At 40.3% G+C, this 23,869-nt stretch overlaps 1 protein-coding gene across 19 annotated transcripts in view; it reads left to right on the forward strand.

Moving 5' to 3' along the window:
• Positions 1–23,869, forward strand: part of gapvd1 (GTPase activating protein and VPS9 domains 1) — a 106,053-nt gene that overhangs the window by 20,478 nt on the left and 61,706 nt on the right. For all 19 annotated transcript variants that reach the window (XM_033048826.1, XM_033048814.1, XM_033048828.1 and 16 more), the window contains 4 exons: positions 5,510–6,353; positions 13,377–13,463; positions 16,458–16,592; positions 17,802–17,994. In XM_033048826.1, the coding sequence (XP_032904717.1) occupies positions 5,510–6,353; positions 13,377–13,463; positions 16,458–16,592; positions 17,802–17,994 (1,259 nt within the window). The remainder of the gene's footprint in view (positions 1–5,509; positions 6,354–13,376; positions 13,464–16,457; positions 16,593–17,801; positions 17,995–23,869) is intronic.

Raw genomic sequence — 23,869 nt, forward strand, 5'->3', positions numbered from 1 at the left:
GCACAGGTTTGGTCCTCATGTTGATAAACAGCAATAAAAGTTTCCAACGGTGATGGAAAGACTGGAGGAAAGACTAGGCGCTGATAGCTCTCTTAAAACTTGCATTAAGGAGGCATTTAAACACACCTGACCAATTACAAACACCCGTGAAGCCATGTGTCCCAAATATTATAGTGCCCTGAAATGGGGGGACTATGTATAAACACAGTTGTAATTTCTACATGGTGAAACCAAAAGTAACTTTTAATAAAATCTGACATGTGATTTTTTTTCCTATTACAAATCGCAAATTGTGAAGTACAGAGGTAAATAAATAAATGATGGGTCTTTGTCCCAAACATTATGGAAGGCATTCTAAGGAAATGCCATTTAAAATGCAGCTTCACAAAAGTGTGAGGCATAAAAAATAAATGTCGGAGGAGGGTGAGAGAAACCTGGAGTATGATTGTCAGAACTCTCTCTGCCAGGATTCTTGACAGGAATCTTTTGAGGTGTTGTTGATAATTTCTGTGAGCAGTTAACAACCATATAATTGTGCCTGCTATAGTCGTAAAATCAAACTGGATGGGCCATGTTAATTTTCTAATGTGGTAATTCCTGTGTTGTTAAATGCCTGTCCTGCTTGGATTTGGGTTACTTGGCAGCTGCTTATCCTTTGACTAAAACAACCAATGCCAAGTCGATTGGAGACGAGTGAGTTTAGTCTGACAAAAAATGGGTGCATCGGAAACACAAGGGTTGAAACGCATTAAATTATCAATTGATATGTTGACAGTAATTGTGCCAGTAATTGTTGCAAATCTTGAATTTTTGTTGTTCTACATTCAAATTAGTTAGAATTTACAACCGTCTGTAGTTGAAGTTGGTGGTTATTGCTGACGCCAAGGTTTATTGCTTTATTTTTGATCGGGTAGGGTGGTGATGAGCTGCGGCTTTGAACTTGTCCAGCCTGTCGAGTGAAGTCACTTTCACAACTTCATGTAGTTCAGGGTTCTTGAGGTGTGGCAGCAATGATGCATGTGTAGGCTTGTATGGTCATTTATGAACAATTGTATGAACGATTCATGTTTTTAACTGGTAAATTTTGCTGTTGAACTGAGGATAAACAATTGATTTTTTTGGTTTGTTAAATAACTACAGGAGTTTTGGAATTGTTGCATTGATTGGAAGCAGGTTCTTCAGCCCATTGAGCACACCAACCATCATTCACATATTGCCATTAGTTCTGTTGTCCCACTTTCACATCCACTCCCTTCACATTGGGGCAATTTACAGAGGCCAATTAACTTAGAATCCCGCAGGTCATTGTGATGTGGGAGTAACCGGAGCACCACATAGTCACAGTGAAATGTGCAAACTTCACACGGACGACACCCGAGGTCAGGATCCAACCCAGGTTTCTAGCGCTATGAGGCAGCAGCTCTACCAGCTGCGGCACCCTAAAATGGAGTGAATTGTTGTGAAATAGATTCTCACCTAAAATTCTGGAATTTGTGTTTTGTGGTCCATTTATTTCTTGATCCTGATTTTTTTAATTTTATTTATTTATTTATTTTTTAATACACATTGTAACAGTCTCCTTTGATGTAACAACTTCCCAGAATTTACAGCTGTCCTGAATTAAAATTCTAAAATCATGTTTTATATGTAGATGGCAATAACCAGCAGCTGGTGAAAAGTTACCCGAGTCGGTTTAGAAAAGAGCGTGCAGGTTTGCCTTCCATGCAACACCAGAATTACTTGTAGGAAGGTTCTGTCTTGCAAAACTCTTGAATAATAAAACTTCATTATTCTGCAGTCACAAGAGACTGTGGAGCTAAAAACCTCAAGTACTGGAACTGCCACTGTTGCCTAGATTACTTGAATCAATATATAAAAGCATTGAAGATAGACACAAAATGCTGGAGTAACTCAGCGGGACAGGCAGCATCTCTGGAGAGAAGGGATGGGTGACGTTTCAGGTCGAGACCCTTCATCAGACTGAGTATTGAGATGGGTAACTGGAGAATGCAATTTCAACAAAGACCATCCAGATGACAAAAGTGAACATTAACATGGTACAGTAGTTAATTATGAAATGACGTACTTAGTATACTTAAGCATGATTGTACTTTTTTACTGAACTATATACAAAAATAAATCATCGTACCTAGATAAATGTGATAACAAAGTCCCAGTATTTTTAATTTGCATTTGATGCAAACACCTGGCAGCTCACTATTAAAGAGGAATTAATTCCAAAGGCATACACTTGTTTTTCTGATGTAAAAATGGTTAACTACTTGCATCAGTTTTTCCTTCCCAATCAATTGAATGGATTTTTGATATTTGTGTATTGGCTATTTGATAATACAATTTCTTTCTTACGTTTGGCCCATTTGAAGGTACCAACATTGACACTGATCTCACGTGTAGTTGCTGCCAGTTTGTTATAAAGGCACCATGCCAAAGTTTGATCCTTTCTTTGATATTCAAACAAGCATTCTGTTCCTGTTTGGTTCTAAGTTGCCATTTGGTAGGAGGAACTGTTATTTTTTCATGTTCCGTAGCGGGAGCCTCTGGTTTAATTTACATTCCATTTGCTATGTTTTATTAAAATAAACAGCTGCAGCGATTGCACGTACATGTTGTATTTTTCCTAAATTCTCTTATTTTAGTAGTTCTGCCTTTTGAACTGAGATACTGCAAATAACACTCCAATATTTAAAGAGGATGGAGAGAGAAACGAAGTCACGACAGACGTGGATGTTTGTCTCGTTAAGTGAGCTTATCAGTACAATTAAAATGTTGCTTGCAAAACAAATTATACATAAATCACACAAATTCTACAAATCTTTACAAATGGGTCCTTAACTTCATCTTCGGCAGACCTCAATCATCGAGGGTCTGTAACTACCTTTCCTTCTCACTGACACAGATGTGCTTTAAGGCGGTGCGCCTAGTCCCTTGTTCTACTTTCTTTGCACCCGGGACTCGATGAAGATGAGGGTGCCATACACCTTCTTTATCACTCTATCTATTTCCATTGCCACTTTCAGGGAGTTATAGATTTGGACCTCAAATCCCTCTGCTCCAAGAATCTTGCCATTAACTGTATACTTTCCCCTTGCATTCGACTTCGCAAAGTACATCACGTCACACTTGCTCATGAAGTAGATGCCACCACCACCTCTCCTTACGTCACAGCTTGGTCCATTCAGTGCATCGAAAAATTATTGGACTGAAGTGCTGTGTCCAGAGGTTTAAGAATGAGCCATGTCTCCATCATTTCTAAGGCCACCTCTTTCAAAACTCTGAAATTGAATCATTCAACTTTTATCTACTATATATGATCTCATCTGTAATAAGCCTGAAAATTGGGAGCATTTTAGAACCAACAAAGGATGACCAAGGAAATGATAAATGCAAGTTAGAATATGAGAGTGGATCTGGTGAGGAACATGCAAGGGCTTGCAATCCTTTTTACGTCAGAAAGAAAGAGTAGGGTTAGTGTTGGTGATGTTGGTGAGTGTGAAAGCTGATAAATCCCAAGGATCATATCATCTGTATCCCAGAATTATGGAAGAGGTAGCTTTAGAGATGGAGGTTGCTCTGGCTATCATCTAAAGCTCTACAGAGGTTTTATTGTTCCTCTGGATTGGAGGATGGCAAATGTCACCCCACTATATAACATGGGCGTATAGAAAATCACCTGTTTTTTTTTTAGTTGATGTCAGTGGGGAGAATGCTGGAATTTATAATGAAAGATGTAACTACAGTAAAGAGTAACAGCTGAACCAGCGTGCATTTCTGATTTGATGAATCTGCGTGAGATCTTGAGGATGTGAGTAGATGAGGGAGAACCAGTGGGTGCAGTACATTTGGCTATTTATGGAAGGTATTAGTTAAGGTTCCTTACAGGAGATTGGCGAATGAAGCTAAAGTACATGGAATTGGGTGCAATACACCAACATGGATTGATATTTGTTTATCAGACAAAGATCAAAGTGGGTTCCGATGAATGTTCTCCGGTTGGGAGGCTGTGATGAGTGAAGTACAACGGGGATTGGTGTTGGTTTGGCAATCTCTGACAATTTGGCTGAGGAGATAGTTGAACATGCGAAAGATAGACACAAAATGCTGGAGTAACTCAGCAGGACCGGCCGCAACTCTAGAGAGAAGGAATGGGTGACGTTTTGGGTGAAGACCCTTCTTCAGACTGATTGAACTTATGAAGCTAGGTGGGGCTTTGTACATGGAAGGATGTAAAGAGGTTTTAAAGCATATGGACATAGGGTGGTGAAAATATGTCACGTGGAAAAATGTGAGATTATCCACTTTTCGAGTGACTGGGAGTCTAAGTGCGAGACTGAGTGGACGTGATAGTTAGTAGTAGAATAAGATGAAGAGCAATGTCTTTACTCAGAATATTCCAAATGGTTATTTGAAATTTTCTTCTCTGGAGGATTACGAGGACTCATCACTGTGTTTATTCAAAAACAGACGGATCGATTTCTGGACAATAATGGAATGAAAGAATCTGGGGATTGTGCTGGAGAAAGGTGGTGAGGTCAAAGTTCCGCCTCAACTAATGAATGGCGGGGTAGGTTTTAAGGTCCAAATGGCTGACTCCTATTCAGAGGTCAGTTGGATAGCGAGCGGCTTTGCAGTGAGTTGAGGGCTGTTCGAGTGACTGGGAGTCTGAGTGCGAGACTGAGTGGACGTGGTAGTTAGTAGTAGAATAAGATGAAGAGCAATGTCTTTACTCAGAATATTCCAAATGGTTATTTGAGGTCAGTTGGATAGCGAGCGGCTTTGCAGTGAGTTGAAGGCTGTTCACGTATTTAAAAGTACAAGAAAGGATAGTGGCATCCACTTTGAAATTTTAATTGATTACCATACTTGGACAGCAAGAAGTATTATTGAGTGATTACACAGAACATTGCTGTGATGTGTAATAGCAAATGGAGCTATCATAGATTGGTTTCTTTGTCAATATGGATGCGTTGGGCCAAATTGTATTTTTACGTGCTGTATGACTATGACACATACAGATAATTATTTTTAATGACTTTGTGATGGTTTGATGGAGTACGAAGGTGTGCTAAACAGATTTTGTGCACAATGTTTAGTATTTGGTGCATAGTGTTCACTTTGTTAGCTCTAGACACTACAGTTACCAGTGATGAGAGAAAGGAATATTCATGCCTGAAAGTACATAACTTGAGAAAACTACTGGAGCTATAACTCAATAAATTCGAACTTTGTATGAAAATGTGTTCTGGTTGTCATGTACAACAGTTACTCTAATGATTGTAGAGGAGCTAGAGAATAAAATGTTAAACTTAACCTGAGCCTGAGGACCTGTTATTGCTTTGATTGCAGCAGACCCACATTGAACGCAATACAATGCTCAAGTTGGGTGATTACTGCTGGTGGAAAGGAACTCAACTTTTGATATTAGCTTTTTTAGCTGGCAATGCTGATATTGCCTATTTTCAGAATATTGACTTTTACGTTTTTTTTTCAGTGTTGAAGCATCACCAGCAGAATGCTGCAAACATGCCAAGGTGTTGGAGGATACACAGTTCGTGGACGGTTACAAACAGCTGGGATTCCAAGAGACGCTGTACGGTGAATTTTTATGTCGACTTCGAGAGAACCCAAGGCTCGTCGCCTCTTGTCTAGTTGCTGGGGAGAAGCTTAATCATGAGAGCACGCACAGCGTCATCCTTACAGTGTTTACTGCCCTTTACGGTAACTGCATAATGCAAGAAGATGAGAGTTACCTTCTGCAAGTATTGCGTTACCTGATTGAATTTGAACTGAAGGAAAGTGACAATCCTCGGCGGTTGCTCCGAAAAGGTGCTTGTACTTTCAGCATTCTGTTCAAACTTTTTTCGGAGGGGCTGTACTCTGCAAAGCTTTTCCTCACAGCAACTTTACATGAACCAATAATGTTGCTCCTTGTTGAAGATGAGGATCACTTGGAAACTGATCCAAATAAGCTCATTGAAAGGTTTACTCCAGTACAACAGGAGAAGCTCTTTGGGGAAAAGGGAACAGAGCAGTTCAGGCGGAAGGTTCAAGAGATGGTAGAGAGCAATGAAGCAAAGCTAGTGGCTCTGGTGAACAAATTTATTGGATATCTCAAACAGAATACTTACTGTTTTCCACATAGCTTGCGCTGGATTGTATCACAAATGTACAAAACCTTGTCTTGCATGGAAGGGCTGGATATTGGGGAGGTGAAGGCCATGTGCACTGACCTATTGCTTGCCTACTTCATTTGCCCTGCAATTGTGAATCCAGAACAGTATGGGATAATTTCTGATGCTCCAATTAATGAAGTGGCAAGATTTAATTTGATGCAGGTAAGTTTATCTTTTACTTTTTAGGTAAATTGTCAAGATTTATTTGTTTGCTCTTCAATATTTTTACATTCTCAGTAATGAAGCTGGAATTCAATCTTGATGTATTTATTTAAAACAACATTGGAGCAATGGTTTGGATCATTCATTGGCGGAAATCCTGAATAAAAGGCTCTCCGTTTTATGTGCCAGTGAGGTTCTCATCAGTGTGATTAAAATATGATGTTATATTACATCATCAATCCATAAATGGAGCAGCACTTAATTTAGTTTAGTGCAATTTTTATCTTGGGTTAGAGATGCAGCGTGGAAACAGGACCTTCATTCCCCTAAGTCCACGTCGGCCATTGATACCACCTGTATACTGGTTCTATGTCCTGTATGCTAGGGGCACTTAACAGAAGCCAATTTACCTACAAACCAGCCAATTTTTGGACTGTGGGAGGTCAGTGGAGCACCTGGAATAAAACCTAGGCGGTCAGAGGGAGAACGTACAAACTCCTTATAGACAGCATCCATAGTCATGATTGAACCCGGTTCTCTAGCTCTGTGAGGCAGCAGTTCTACCGCTGCCCCACTGTGCTGCAAACATTTTTGTTAGAGTTTGGCTTTGTTCTATTTAAGTTTATAACCATATTTGTCAATCTTTATTTACTGTTGGATATTTTTAATAGTTATTATTAGCTGTTTTCATGAGCGAATATGAATATACATAGTGACAAAGCATAATGAATGAATGAATACGTTTATTGTCATTGCACAATCCTGTGCAACGAAATTCCATTACATCTCCTCCGGTTAAATATAATATATTAGGCAAATAAAGTCACTCGGAAAGGTCCTGACCAGTATTCCACCTTGCTCATCTCTCTCAACCTTCATACCGCTTTTGACATGTCTTGCATCTTCTTGATTTCGGAGGTCAAAACTCTACTTCTCACTGGACCAGGTTGGAATTGATGGGCAAGGCAGAAACGTAGTCAGCACTGTTGAGGTGAGATTGGGTGGGGCTGTGGGATTCATGGTATCGCTCTGAGAGCTGACATAGACTTAGCAGTGCAAATGGCCTCCTAGGTTGTAAATGTTAAATGTTGGAATAGTCCGTGCCTCAACTACCTCCTCTGGCAGCTTGTTCCATATACCCACCACCTTTTGTGTGAAAAAGTTACCCCTCAGACTCCTATTAAATCTTTTACTTCACCTTAAACCTATGTCCTCTGGTCCTCGATTCACCTACTCTGGGCAAGCGACTCTGTGCATCTACCTGATCTATTCCTCTCACGATCTTCTACACCTCAATAAGATCACTGCTCATCCTTGCTCTTCATGGAATAGTGTCCCAGCCCACTCAACCTCTCCCTATTGCTCAGACCCTCTAGTCCTGGCACCATCCTCGTAAATCTTCTCTCTACTCTTTGCAGCTTGACAACATCTTTCCTATAAAACGGTGCCAAGAACTGAACACCATACTCTAAATGAGGCCTCACCAACGTCTTATACAACTGAAACATGACCTCCCAACTTCTATACTCAATACTCTAACTGATGAAGGCCAATGTGCCAAAAGCCTTTTTGATCACCCGTCTACCTGCTACCCCACCTTCAAGGAACCATGCACCTGCACTCTTAGATCCCTCTGTTCTACAACATTACCCAGAGTCCCACCATTCACTGTATAGATCCTGCCCATGTCAGACTTCCCAAAATCCAACACCTCTCATTTCTCTGCATTAAATTCCATCAACCATTCTTCAGCCCACCTACCCAATCGATCAAGATCCTGCTGCAATTTTTCACAACCATCTTCACTATCTGCAAAACTACCCACTTTTATATAATCTGCAAGCTGGCTAATCTTGCTGTGTATGTTATCATCCAAATCATTATATAGATGACAAACAGTAATGGGCCCAGCACCGAACCCTGAGGCACACCACTCGTCACAGGCCTCCAGTCTGAGAAGCAACCATCACCCTCTGCTTCCTTCCATGAAGCCAATTTTCTATCCATTCAGTTATCTCTCCATGGATCCCATGCGATTTAACCTTCCAGAGCAGCCTACTATGTGGAACCTTGTCAAATGCTTTGCTAAAATCCATATATACAACATCTACAGCTCTGCCCTCATCGACCTTTTTGGTCACGTCTTCAACAAACTCAATCAGATTTGTGAGACACGATTTCTTACGGGAATAATTGCCAGGGGGTTGACTTTGTTTTGTGCAAAGATGGTTGGTAAGGCAGTAGATGTTGTTTACAAGGCCGTTTGTAAAACATTTGTCAAGATCTCTCGCATTAGGCTGATCCAGAAGATTAAATCACATAAGATCACCATGGTTAGTAAATTGGGCCCAAAATTGGCCTGATCCAAGAAGGCAGATGATAGTGATGGAGGAAATGAGACTGTAGATGCTAGAATCAGGAACATATATGAATAGAAAGGTTTTTATTTGACTAAAAAATCTGCGACCAGTGGTAGTCTGCAAGGCTCAGTGTGGAACCTCTGTTGTTTGCATGTATATGTTAATTTGCATGAAAATGTAGGTGGTCTTGTTAATAGGTCTGCAGATGACACAGAAATTGGTGGAATTTTAGATTGTAAGGAAGCAAACACCGCTATATAGATCAGTTGGAAATTTGGGCAGAACAAGATGGAGATTGGGCAGATAGAGTTTAATCTGGACAAGGGTGAGGGAATGCAATTTGGGAATCAAATGCAAGAAGAGGCAGACAGTAAATGTCAGGATCCTTGGAAGCATTGACGCAAAGAAGGATCTTGGAATGCAAGTCCATAGCTCCCTGAAACTGTCAAGAGACATGTGGCATGCGTGGTTTCATTGGTCAGGGCACTGAGTATTAAAGTTGGCAAACAGGTGTATAATACTTTGGCTGGGCCACATTTGGAGTGTTGTGTGCAGTTCAGTTTGCCACAACTTAGAAAGGCTGTGAAGACTTTGACGTGAGTACAGAAGTAGTTCACCAAGAAGTTGCCCAGATTGAAGTATATTAATTATAAGGAAGGTTTGGTCAAATTTGGATTGTTTTCTCTGGAGTGTCAGAGGCTGAGGGCGACCTGATAGACATAATTAAAGTTATAGGACATTAATAGGATAAATAGTTTTGTCTGTTTCCCAGGGACAAAATGCCAAATACCAAATGTAAGGTGAGGGAAGGAAAGATTAAAGCAGATTTGCAATTTTTTTAATACCAAGATAAATAGGTGCCTGCAACTTGTTACAAGAGGAGGCAAATGCAATACCAACATGTAAAAGCAGTAGTGCGTTCAGACAGAAGTGTTTTAACAGGCAGGGAGTAGAGGGGCACGGAAAGTGTGCAGGCAGATGGCTTTAGTTTAGATGCATTGTTGGCACCGACGTGGACCAAAGGGCTGGTTCCTGTGCTGTAATTGTGCCATGTTTGTAGAAAGGAACTTTTGCATGTGATTTTTCATCCTAGTATAATGCAATACTACTGTGATGAGGCCAATTTGTTGTCCAGATGTACAGTGCAGTGTGCTCCTTGTGTCGGGGTTTCCCATTGCCTGGAAGTTTGTGATGAAAGCTTCAATGTCATTGTCACAGAGTGGATGTTAGTTCATTTCTATCATTGAATGAGGGTCTGTCCAATGTTTTTCAGGATTTAGAGCTAATGGTGCTGACATCTGATGGTACTGCACACTAAACTTTCGGAAAATTACATGTTGTAGTATAACTTTTAAGATCGAGCAGGAAGAGGAAGGCTATAACCTCGAGCTGAAACGGCATCCTTCTTGCTATTTCTTTCTATATTTCGGCATATTGAAAGTAAACTGAACAAAATACAGTCATCTATATCTTTGACAGTCGTGCAAAGAGGAAGCTTTACTGCAAGGGCTAACAGATTCTGATGGGAACAATATGCTTTCATATAGGAAAAGCTACAATTTCTGGAAATCTGGAATGGTAACAGAAAATGATAGTCAGTCTGCAAAGGAGAGACATGTTCACATTTTAATTGGAATCTCCAGAAATGAACTGAAAAGTGAAATCACTATTTAGTAGAAAAAGCCTTGCCACAACAAGGAAACTTAAATAACATTCTTTGGATGTAAATTATTATTCCATCTAGCAAAACAACATAAATAAAAACAAATGTAAGATTATGCAAATGAAGTGTACTCTTCCACCCCACCAACAGAAAATTGGAAAGGAAATTTAAAAAGAACTAACCCTGCAAGTATCAGTTAAAAAAATTAGCAATTTCTTTACAAAATGAAGCTCAACGATATATCATAGAACATAGAATAGTACAGCACAGGAATGGGGCCCTTTGGCCCACAATGTTTGTACTGAACTAAATACCGTTAAATTGATTTCATCTGCCTGTACATGAGCCATAACCCTCTATTCCTGCACTTCCTTGTGCATATCTAAACATCATACTTTAAACATCACTCTCATATCTGCCTCCACCACCAACCCGGCAATGCATTCCAAGCGTCTATTACTGTGTGTAAAAAATAAACCGGTCCCATTAACCATTAAACTTTCCTCTTGCCGTATAGCTATGCCCTCTAGCGATGGACATTTCCACCCTGGGGAAAAATGTTTCTGACTGTCTCCCCTGTCTATGGCTCTCATCACTTTATATACTTCTATCAAGACTCCGATATTCCAGAAAAAACAGTCCGTCTATCCAACCCCTCCCTTTAGCTGAAACTCTTTAATCCAGGCAGCATTGTGTTAAACCTTCTCTTCACCCTCTCCAAAGCCTCCACATCTTTCCTGTAAAGGGGTGACCATGAATTGCATGCAGTAGTCCAAATGTAGCCTAACCAAAGTCCAATAGAGTTGCATCATGACTTCCTGACTCTTGTATTCAATACTTCTAACAATGACGGCAAGCATCCCATATGGCTTCTTTACCACCCTATGTACTTGTGCTGCCACCTTAAGTGAGCTATGAATTTGGACTCCAAGATCCTTTTGCACACCAATGCTGTTATTAACAGTTTACTCTCTCCCTACATTTAACATTCCGAAATGCATCACCTCAACTGCCATTTCTTCACCCATTTTTGCAGCTGATCTATATCCCACTGTATCTGTTGACAGCCTTCCTCACTGTTTGCAATTCCTCCAATTTTCATGTCATCAGCAAACCTACTCACCAACCCATCTACATTTACTTCCAGGTCACTTTTATATATATATATATCACAAATAGCAGAGGTCCTAGCTGGTCACAGATGTCTAACCAGAATATTTGCCTTCTATCGGAACCCTCTGTCTTCTATGAATGAGCCAGTTCTGAATCCATTCAAACAAGTCATAGTGAATCTCATACATCTTAATCGTATGGATCAGTCTACCATGAAGGACTTTATGGAGGATTCACAAAAATGATTTTTTAGTCCCTTTTATAAAATGTTGATCGATTTTTGGAGGGTTTAGTATTGTGCTGTATTCTAAGTCGTCTTCAGTAGCATTCATTTTGTTTCCAAACTCTTGATTTGAAGTTCTTGGAAGCTCTAATTTTGAACGTTCAAGTAAGACAAAATAAATATTTTACTTTAAATACTTAACTTAGTAATACTTATATACCTGTATACCTCTCAGTGTGGGTTTGAACAATGAATTTTTGTTTGCCTTGTGTAATTTGTAAAGCTTGGTTTAGCCTCTGAATGATCATTATTAGCACACCAAACTCACACAACTGTGTGAAATTAATTAAAACTTCAGCTCGTGTGTCCTTGGTTTCATTAAACGTGATTGTTTTGAAATGTAAACATTGTTCTGTGGGAGAATTGGCACTCATGGGCCATTGTCAAAATGTCGGGAGTTTTCTAATTTTCACACAGATGTTACTTGACTTTCAGACTTGTTCTGCTTTGGTTTCAGATTACAGCATTTGGAGTTTTATTTATTTTTCATTTCTAAAGTTCCTTGCTCTTTATTTCCCTTTCTAAAACTTTGCTCTATTACAATTACAATTCGCTATTGGATTACAAACGGCCACACTTCCTACAGGAATTAGTGTTGTAAAATACTCTCCACAAGAAAAGACAATTGATAACTGAATAGACATGAATTAAAAGAAGAAAACAGCCTCTTGGTATCAACCTGATCAAATGCCTTCGGAATCTTGTACGTTTCAATGTAATTGCCTCATTCTAACCTGCACCATTCACTTAACCTTCCTAAAACAACCTCCTCATTCCGGAATCATTCTGAAAAATGGATTGTAGTGTCTCCCGCCCAAGTGTATCTTTGTGTCAAGTGATGCTACAAGACTAAAACTGTATTCAGTGCTCCAAAATGGGGTGTCTCCATGTTAACCTGCGAATGACTTCATTCCTGTTCTGCCCATAAACCAATCCTTAATGAATGCGTGCCACAAGTTTATAAATGAGTGAAACGGTTGTTATGTAGCACCTTGTCAGATGTTGACTAATGTGTATTGCTTTTTGGATAGAAAATGTCAAAGATTCACTACTCTGAGTTCCAGATAGCCATCACACAATCGGCAAAAAAAAATTTTGTTTAATTTTCCGCTCATCCATTCTACTATATTGTTCAGACAATGCATCCCTTGTTAATCATATCCTGGATTACTATTGGGGCGACTGCTTGTGAATAAACTCTACCCCAAAAAATCACATTTCAGATCTCGACTGGATTTGACTTAAAGTTGACAATTCCTCTCTACCCACATATGCTGTTTGGCCCACTAGTTACTGTCTACTGTGGCCTCCCTCCAGTATATTGTTGGGAGACCAATATGCTGGAGAAACTCAGTGGGTGAGGCAGCATCTATGGAGCGAAGGAATGGGTGACGTTTCGGGTCGAGACCCTTCTTCAGACTGATGCAGATTGTTTGTTGCTCTAGATTCTAACATCTACTGTTTATTGTGTCACCAAATCAACCACGTTCATTTCTTTGTCCTTGTGAAATGTATCTTCCATTGAATGTGTATGGAATACAACTAAAGACAGTCTTTTATTCTGAACTATGCAAATGTTCTGCTTGTTTTCATTTTTGCTTTAGGTGGGCCAACTCTTACAGCAGTTAGCAATGACTGGAAGTGAGGACGCAGATCCACGACTCAAGAACAGTCTTTGCAAATTTGATAAAGTAAGTTACACTATGTTACTGAGATTTAATAGATAAAAGTTGCAAGAAAAATATGAAATGTTAATGCATTATGAAGCTATTACACCAGGGAAGCTGAACTGAGTGGTATTGGTTGAGATCCAGTTTTGATTTATTCACCCCAAATTGTTTCATGTTTTGTTTTTCAGCATTATGAATAAAGTATTGTATACATTTAATCTGACAGTTGATAGAAAATGAAGTGTATTCTGATTTTACAGAAGAGGTTTTAAGTAATTGAGTCCTTTTCTCATTCATCATGACATGCGATGACTGTCAGTGAGCTGGAAAGATACTGAATCATTTTGGATTGCTGTGTCTGATGATGATCTACACCTTTGAAATGATTTGGGTAGAACAGATTTGATAAGAGCATGTGATGAATACATTTACAAAATATTTAACGCTTGGATAAATGTGATTTTTGACAGCCTAGCATGACCATAGAGGATAATTGTGATGTGGAGTGGTTACTAAGTATTACTTGCAGCGTTTTCCATCATTTTGGTTGGAACTAGTTGAAGATTCTTGATAAATGATCAATGAGCAAGTAAAATAATATTGAGGGAACCAAGAAGGGAAACATTAGATCTAAGAAACAATGAAGCAGGGAAGGCAAGGCAAGGCAAAGTTGAATTTCAGATACAAGATAAAGTTAAAGTAGAGATCGACTGCACAGGTCATCAAAAAAGGGTAAAGGTTTGCAATTTCAATAACCTGTGGCAAAGCTAATGAACTACCTCTGTCATTCACCCTTTGGGTCATGGGCATTATTGTTTCTGACATTTTGGATCATATTTGATCTTGTTTGTTATGCTGTGGTTCCTACTATTTTTAAAGATCATTGCAGATAAGGAACTGAACTTTTGAGCAGTCCTGATGTATCCATGAGAATATAAGAAATACTTTTACTTGGTTAGAATTTGTTGAGTGCAGATTTGGACACACATTTCTATTACAATGCAGTCTTTTTTTCCTGGGCATATTGAGGACAGCATGTAGACCTTCATTATTAAGACATTACCAGCAATTCCCCAAAGAATTCTTGCCCTAACAGTTACCAGTGTTTGACCATATCTAATTCCTTAATAGGAGGTGTTCCTAAGGGAAAACTGTTTCCACTACTGATTCTTACCACTGCTAACATTAAGGTGTCAATATCACTCAGCAAATGTGTTATGATTTTGAGACCTAACTTAACTCTGAACTTGTAAAGTCTATTATGAAAACGAATTGCTGGAATTATGCTTTCCACTTTTCCACTTGTCAATGTTATACAATAAATAAAAATGCCACAGTTGTGACAGGGATATCTACTTCTCTCGCCTTGGTTCAAGTCCAGCCAAGACTGGTGAGGTGAAAGATTCTCTTGTATGCAAAATTAGTTTGTTCACTCTAATTTTAGTTCTTAATGAGTATGAGCGTGGAGAACATGACTTCACCAATTTTATTTGGCACTGGCCAAGTTGTGTAAAGTAGTACAATCTCCAGAGAATGAGGCTATTCAAATCAAAGGAGCATAGTTGTTGGAGCAGCATGGATACAATCCCAGAAGATAATTATGGGCAAGACTTTACCTAGCATATTGTTGATACAAAGCATTAATAAATTAGCATTATGTAACTGGTGTAACACTTCTTCTTTGTCAAGAAAGAACTATGGACAGTTCTACCAAGTAATTAGCATTGAGAACACCAACATAAAATGACCTTTAATCTTTCAAAGTTGCAAAATATATTGCCCTAAGGAGGTAGAACATTATTTTACCCACAAGATTGTATCCCATTGAAACAAGGAAGATGAGAATAAGTTATTAAACAACACATCATACATATATTATGAGGGCAGATGTCATTTTAATTTTTCATATCATTGGATGGATATTCAGTACCAAAACTTGCATAACAGCGCAAGTAATTATTCCTAGAAATGGTTCACTGTTACATTGCTCCCGGACAATATCTTGTGGTATCATTTGTTTAGTTAATTTTCCAAATCATTTGTTTGACAAAGAAGAGTGTTCAAACAGGTTACAGACTTGAATCCCACATGAAAATCAATAAATCTAATTCCCAGCAATCACCTTGAAGGCCCTTCGGCTCACAATGTTTGTGCCAAACATGATGCCAAGTTAAACATATCTCATCTGCCTGTACGTGATCCATATCCCTCTCTTCCCTACTTTTCCATGTACATCGCAAAGCCTCTTAAACGTCACTATCCCTTCTGCCTTTATCACCACCACCACGGCAATGCGACCCAGGCACCCACTACGCTCTGTGCAAAAAAAGGAATTTGCCCCACACATCTGTATTAAACTTTTTCCCCTCTCACCCTATAGCTATGCCCTCTAGTGTCAGATGTTTCCACCCTGGTAGAAGGTTCTGACTGTCTACCCAATCTCTGCATCTCATAATTTTATATACTTCAATCAAATCTCCCCAGAACCTCTGACATTGCAGAGGAAGCAAAACATCTGTCTATCCAACCTCTCCCAGTAGCTGAAACCCTCTAATCCAGGCAGCGTTTTGGTAAACATCCTCTGCACTCTCTCCAAAGTCTCCACATCTTTCCTACAATGGAGCAACCAGAACTGGATGCAATACCCTAAGTACAGCCTAATCAACGTCCTATTGAGCTGCACCATGACTTCATGGCTCAGATATTCAATGCTCCTTGGAATAAAGGTAAGCGTACCATAGGCAAGCACGGGAAAGTTTTAGAAGAGAACCAACAACACAACAGCCTTGTCTTCTGTGACAGTCCTTATCGTGAGAGAACCTCAGATTTTGCTCAGCCGCCACTTAGCTATTAGTGCTGCAACATCGTGTTATCCATGTTAGAAAGCAGAAAAATTGTACTTGTGCAAATGTGCCAATAGTAAACAGTATGTTACAGAAAAATGTGACCTGCTTTGGTTTGGTTTCTTTCTCATGACTTGCAAACATGTGACGTATTTTGATTCATCTTTTTTAGAGTTGTGTTGCAGCTTTTTTGGATGTCATAATTGGAGGACGTACAGTGGAAATTCCTCCCATGTCCTCAGTGAATTTGCTGGAAGGGCTCAGCAGAACTGTGGTCTACATGACACACAATCAGCTTTTAAACTTGGTAAGCTCACTCTTACAAAACCTTTCCTATTTTCATTAGGCATCTATTAGAAAATAAATTGCTCATCTACAGATGTAAATTGGTATTGCACAGGGGAAACTATAACTCAGTACCTTTTGTGGCTTTGTTCATCTGTGACCCAATTTCTTTTCAACACCATAAGCTTCATTGTTTCAGCCACTTGCTGTACCGAATGGTTTTATAGATATTCCTGCATTCTATTCTATTTTATCAGTGAGCAAGATATTGAATTTAGACTGGGACAGGTGTGAATTTGTCTTTCCAGCATAATCTTGTGATTATGCAATGATGTCATTTCATTTAGACAGTTTAAATTCAGTGTTGTATTGGCAGGCAGCCATGGTTAATATCGCCTGCAGACAGCACTGCAGAGCTGAGTAAGCAGTTAAATGAAGTTGAAGGCTGACTATTTCAATTTAGAACTTTTATCAAGTGAACGGCTGCATTCTTGCAGGCTTTTGGAAGAAAGAAGGCATAAAAATACAGATTCGCTGAGAGTTTGATGAAGGGGTGTTGGAGCATAATTGTGTTGGTTATAAAAGTTGGCATGGATTATGTGGGCACTAATATAACGAGTAATGTATTTTACGCAATTTTGAGGTTTGACTTCGCTGTTGTAAAGCATAATGAAAGAGCAATTGAGCCAACGATAATCGTACAGTTAAATTATGTTGAGAGTTTTGGAGCAATATCAGCCAACAGTTTGAGTATGATGCCAGTTTATCCATGTGTATGAAAGAACTGCAGATGCTGATTCTGATAGACTCAAAATGCTGGAGTAACTCAGCATCTCCACTAGTTTATCCATACCTGCATTTACTTGTGACGTTATCCAGAATCATTTGGAGTATTGCTTTGAATGCCGGGCTCACTTCTGGAGGTTGGCGCTGTAGGACGTTTGGAAATGGGATTGTTTATACATTTATCCTGTTGATATGTAAGATCGGTAGGAGTGGGAGGAGGCTGAGAGTTTGAAGGCAACGTGGCACAAAAAACCTCGGACAAAAAGTTGTCTGTGGTGGAAAAACTAAGAAATCTATAATTGTGCCTGTAAATTTTTCTTCACAAAGTTACTTTGAAGCTTCTTTCAGCTGCAGAATCTTAAAAGGCTTGCTTAATTCTTAAAGGTTTGCTGTTATGTAGGTTTTCATTGACAAAACTTAAACTGCGTATTTAATTTGTACATAGATTACCTTTGCACGACATGTAATGCCGGGGGAGTTGCTAAGGGAAGAGGACAGAATGGCTCTGGAGAACCTTATCATTAACGTTCCACATCACAGAACAGGGAAGAGCAATAGTCTGGAGTTGACTCCCTCCAGCACACCCCAGTTGTCTCCTGCAACTACTCCAGCCAATAAAAAAAATCGACTGCAAATAGGTAGGAGATGCAACTGCATTTGTTAATTCTATCAATAATTCTGGAAAAAAAACTTAAATGAGAAATTAAACATTCTACTTTGTATTTTGTTGTAGGATTTTGGCAAATATTTAATTTCTGTGAATATACTAAACTGCAAGGAACATTGTGTACTTCATGAGTTCAAGACAGTATCACTTGCAATTGTTGAAGTGAAGTTCAAACAATAATTAAACAATATTGTTAATGTCTTAATTTCTGGTGTCGGGTATCAGGTCGACAACTCTTACTTGATGTTACTCTTGTGTGTTCTTCACCTCCTCGTGCCAATAACTCCACTTTTGATTACATCTTTGCAAGTAAAATGGCACAGAGTTCCGGTAATAAGTAAAACATTGTTCATTTTAGGTTGTAAGAACCTTACTTTGCTGTAAATACATGGAGTTATAAAGCACGGAAATTGGCTTTACATTGCCCTACACTGGGTAAAGGTCTGTGACCATTCAGCATATTTACACCTATCATGATTTTATATACCTCTATAAAATAGAACTGCACATAATACACGTATGATCTCACAAATTTTGTGCACATTGTAACATAACATCCCAACTCTTGTACTCAATGCCCTGATCAATGAAGGAAGCCAAATGCCTTCTTCACCACCATGTCTACTTGTGTCGCCACTTTCATGGAACTAGGAATTGTACACTCGGATGTCGGTCCTGCTATACTCTCCAGGATCCTGCCTTTTACTGTGTGAACTGTTTAGTTTACCTAAATACAGCACCTTCCACTTGTCTGAATTAAGTTTCCCTCTGCCAATCTGTAGCCCATTTTCCTAGTTGATCTAGACCCTGCTGTAATCTTAGATATACTTAACTGTCCACAATGCTGCCATTAAGACTGGAGACTAGAACTAAGAATTATAATTGGTGCTTCCACTGAAAAGAAAAACATCACTTTTGCTTGTTGATATTTATGAATTAGCTCTGTATTCACCGGTTTGAGACAAGTAAATTAATGTACTCTAGCGGTAATATTTATCTAAATTTATATTAAGTTGGTTTTTAACATACTCCGAGTATTGAAACTAAATTATCCTTAATGCATAATCTAATTTCACACCCACCCCATCCAGCTGCCAAGGTAATTTGTTTTACCTTTCCAAGCCAAAGGGGCCTTAATTTGATAAGAGTTGCCATGAAAACTCTCCAGCAAGCCATCCAATTGGTTATTTATTATGCATCAGCCTAGACAGTGAGTTTGCAGACTATTCCTTTGAGATCTGCTCAGCTGAGCCTGATTTTACTTCATCAAACAACCATTTTTGTGATCTGTGGAACACTGACAAGGTCACCATTCATTACACCAGACTCAATGCTCTGACTACCATTTTGGAGAGTGGTTGGAGTACCAATCACATTTGCATGCTTTTGGGTTCATATGCACCACGTTAAGGATGGGAGGTTTACTTTGAAAATAAATCCTTCAGTTCATGTTATTATGCCAAAATAATAACATGACCATCGTTCAGTTTATTGTTGATTTAATTGAAAATAAATAAGTTCTTAAAGCCGGATTATTTTCTTTAATCTAGCATATGGTCTGACGGTTTGAACTCTTTGCTGGAGCTATTATTCAGACCTTTGGATTGCTAGTTAAATAACGAGTAGTTCCGCCATAACTCGATAGCTGCATTTTTAAGAAATGTCACGTTATAGAAAATCAAGTTCTGAAAACAATCATGGCAATGGGGAATAATGGAAAAGTAGCTTAGGGGCTAGAGGTTCCGATTCGCAAAACAAAAAAAAAAAATGTTTTTCTAATAAGTTTATTTTTATTGCTGCAAGCTAAAAGACGAAATGCTATATGTTACATTGTTTAATAGAGTATCATAGTACAGGTGCACAACCTTTTATCCGAAAGCCTTGGGACCAGACACTTTTCGTAATTCAGAATTTGTCGGCCTTCGGAATGGAAATTTTTTAGCGTAGATTTTAATGGCTGGCTCAGTGGTAGAGTGCTCGGCTCATATCCGCAAGGTCGCGAGTTTGCGCCTTGGTCCCGTTACTCGGTCGCGAGTTTGAGTCTTCAATGTCGTTTTTTCTTGCAGAATAAATGTCTGTATGAAATGCAGTGTGTTGAATGAATTCCTGAATTTGTAAATGTGCCCGCAGCATTGAATCACCTCTCGCACTCATGTCACCCTAGGGGCTAGATGCCCTTAGGCGGCCTAGCTCGGGGATTCTTGAATCCCCGAGCTAGGTCGCGAGTTTGCGCCTCGATCCTGGCAGTTACTCGGTCGCGAGTTTGAGTCTTCAATGTAGTTTTTTCTTGCAGAATAAATGTTTGTATGAAATGCAGTGTAGGAGAGGTGTACTGACTGTGTGGGCAGAACTTTGGAAGTGATTGCCCACCAGTCTAAAAAGCCGCTGTGTCTCCCTGTCCCTGGGATAGCAGGGGGCGATCAAACAGCATAATACCCCCCTCCCCCTCCAACTCCAGAGGAATCCGCTCCCCGATGGGCCGCTACGGCGACAAGTGGCAGTTTGCCCACAGCCCGAGCTGCGCCCCCTCATCCGCCACCCCAAGAACAAGACGTACCTTGCACACCATCAGCTTCTGCCCCTACGTGTTCCTCTGGAGTTGGAGCGGGGCTGGGCTGGAGTTGCTGCTGGCTGTGGGTCTCTGGGATCTCCGTGCTTGCAGTGGGCCTGGGGGTCGGTGTCCCGTTGGTCCTGACGTCTCCGGCCACCCCCCTGGACTGGAGCTGAGACTGGGAACTGTACCGCCCTTGCCCCCTCCCTCTGCAACTGCAAACAACCCCACTCTCCTGCAAGGGTGGTACAGTTCCCGGAGGATGGCAGGTGGCCGGAGACGTCAGGACCAACAGGAACCCGCTCCCCGATGGGCCCCTACGACGCCCCGAGCTGCGCCCCGTCATCCGCAACCCAGGTTCCTCTGTAGTTGGAGCGGGGCTGGGCTGCTGTTGGCTGTGGGTCTCTGGGATCTCCGTGCTTGCAGTGGGCCTGGGGGTCGGTGTCACGATGAGGGGGCGCAGCTCGGGGAACGGCTTCTGGTGGTCCTGACGTCTCCGGCCAGTTTGCAGTTTTCCTCTGGAGTTGGAACGGGGCTGGGCTGCTGCTGGCTGTGGGTCTCTGGGATCTCAGTGCTTGCAGTGGGCCTGGGGGTCGGTGTCCCGTTGGTCCTGACGTCTCCGGTGACTGGCACTGACCTGCTGGTATCGCCGACGTGAAGACAGTGCAAAGCCCCCGCGCCGGTGCAATGAGCGGGGAGCTGGAGAGGGGAGGGAAGGGGTCACACACATGGCCGGGAAGCAGAGGGGTGTAGGTGAGGTGAAACTTAAGGGAGCGACAATCTGCTGCTGCCTGCCCGCTGAGTTAAAAAGTTCCCACGCAAGACTCACGATACACTGTGTATCGTGAGTCTACCGTGGGAACTTTTTAACTCAGCGGGCAGGCAGCAGCATATTGTCAATTATTAACCCTCCCGCGCAATATACCCTCACCTTCTCTTTTATGAATGGGGATTTAGTTCCCCTTTCTTCGAGGACCGACCGGAGGTTCCGCTGTCACCTCTGCGGGCCGCCCTCGGTGAACGTTTTCAAGGACCTTTCTTCAAGGACCGAAAAAATGTCCGCTATTCGGAGGTTTTCGTTATTTGGATCTTCGGATAAAAGGTTGTGCACCTGTATAAGTGTCCATAGAAGCAATTGCTTCTCAAGTACATGGCCTTCCACGGTGAAACTGACAGCCTTTGTTTTTAGGAGACGATGGTGTCTGATTACTGAGGGGAGATTACATGGAAGCAGGTTTTCCTCAAAAATTGCTTTTTTCCTGGTTGCCAATTTCCAAAGTAACTTTTAAATGATCGAAATTGTGTTATAACCAATTTGGCCCACATAATGCAAATAGCATTCCCTAATTCATTGATTTATATCTAATCCACGCTAATTAGAAACGTGTACTCGTTTGAGAGTCCTAAATTTGAGTCAAGACCTTAAATCTTATCTGTTGCACCTGTTTTCTCGTACCCTCACCTTAGGGAGATTATATTGAATATATCTTTCAAAGATTTATTTAAATACTTTAGTATTTATTCTGAATGATTTAGCTGTCAATAATTAGTATTTTGAGCTGTGGGTCCCATCCCTCCAAGGAGAAGATACTTCCAGCTGATTAAGCACAGTTATTATTTTAAACAAAGCATATTTTATTATGAGAAGTAAATTCTAACATAATTGTACAAAGGATTTCCAAAATACAAGTACAATTCTTGCAAACGAGAAAATAATATCAATAATTTGTAGGCAAACAAGTTATCCGTTGCAGTAAAAAGGCTCTGGGAAGCCATCCTTCTTGGACCAAGGGTGTGCAGTGCATTCTGTCTTCTGTAACTCCTAACACTGTTTTTACAAGTTGACATCATCTGTATATGATGTTTTGCAGGTACCGTGATCTTGTTTTAACTTCATCAGGTCAAGTGAATGGACTGTCCTATTTAGATCAAGATGGAGTTCGTTCCCTTTCAAGTTAATAAAATAGTTAACAAATATAGCAGTCTGCACACGTGGTAAATATGTACTGACCATGAAGCTCCAATTTGAAAACAATGGAATTGGGCAGTAATTCCACTTTCACAACAAGGGGAGGTAAGGAATTTGATTCCAAATGGACATTGTCGTCAATAAGTTATTGCAATTCTGAAAAAGGACCAAATATGATTTTATTTTGTCAGGATCCATGTTGATTTCAACTGTTTCTGCCAAAAATATGTTTGTGCACAGGGAATAATGTTTTAAAGATTAGAAGAAAGAACGGATAAATAAAATGCTGGGATAACTCAGCGGGACATGCAGCATCTCTGAGAGAAGGAATGGGTGACGTTTCAGGACGTGACCCGCCTGTCCTGCTGAGTTACTCCAGCATTCTGTGTCTATCTTCGGTGTAAACCTGATCCGCATTTCCTTCCTACCCACAAAGAAAGTGATTTGTTCCTCGTATTTATTCTCTTGATCATGTTAAGATGATGGGAATTAGAACTTAGAACTATCTAACGGTAAACATCTTGAACCTTGTACAGTTTCTTTTGCTGTGCTAGAAAACTGAGGTTAACATGTTTTTTGGGCCTGGAAAGTGAATATCCATCACTGGGATTGTTTAATTCCCAGTGAAATTTAGTAGCCAGTGATTAAGACGGGCTACACTGCCTGACTGTGAAATTAGTGTTGCATTGCTCATTTTAGCTAAATCAGCATGGTTCAGTATTTATTTTTGGTTTATTGATGAATACATCAAAAGGGAAATTAAATATCTTTTTTTTAAGTTCTATATTTAGTCGGATATTATGTCAGCTGAAACTTCAGTTAGACAATTACCATTGACAAACAATCTATTTTGCTAATTTTTCATACCAGTTCGATACTACAGGTGCACAACCTTTTATCCGAAAGCCTTGGGACCAGACACTTTTCGTAATTCAGAATTTGTCGGTCTTCGGAATGGAATTTTTTTAGCGTAGATTTTAATGGCTGGCTCAGTGGTAGAGTGCTCGGCTCATATCCGCAAGGTCGCGAGTTTGCGCCTTGGTCCCGTTACTCGGTCGCGAGTTTGAGTCTTGATCCCGGCAGTAAACTCGGTCGCGAGTTTGAGCCTTCAATGTAGTTTTTTCTTGCAGAATAAATGTTTGTATGAAATGCAGTGTAGGAGAGGTGTACTGACTGTGTGGGCAGAACTTTGGAAGTGATTGCCCACCAGTCTAAAAAGCCGCTGTGTCTCCCTGTCCCTGGGATAACAGGGGGCGATCAAACAGCACAATACCTCCCTCCCCCTCCAACTCCAGAGGAATCCGCTCCCTAATGGGCCGCTACGGC

The sequence above is a fragment of the Amblyraja radiata genome, chromosome 32 (assembly GCF_010909765.2).
Source record: "Amblyraja radiata isolate CabotCenter1 chromosome 32, sAmbRad1.1.pri, whole genome shotgun sequence".
Classification (NCBI taxonomy): domain Eukaryota; kingdom Metazoa; phylum Chordata; class Chondrichthyes; order Rajiformes; family Rajidae; genus Amblyraja; species Amblyraja radiata.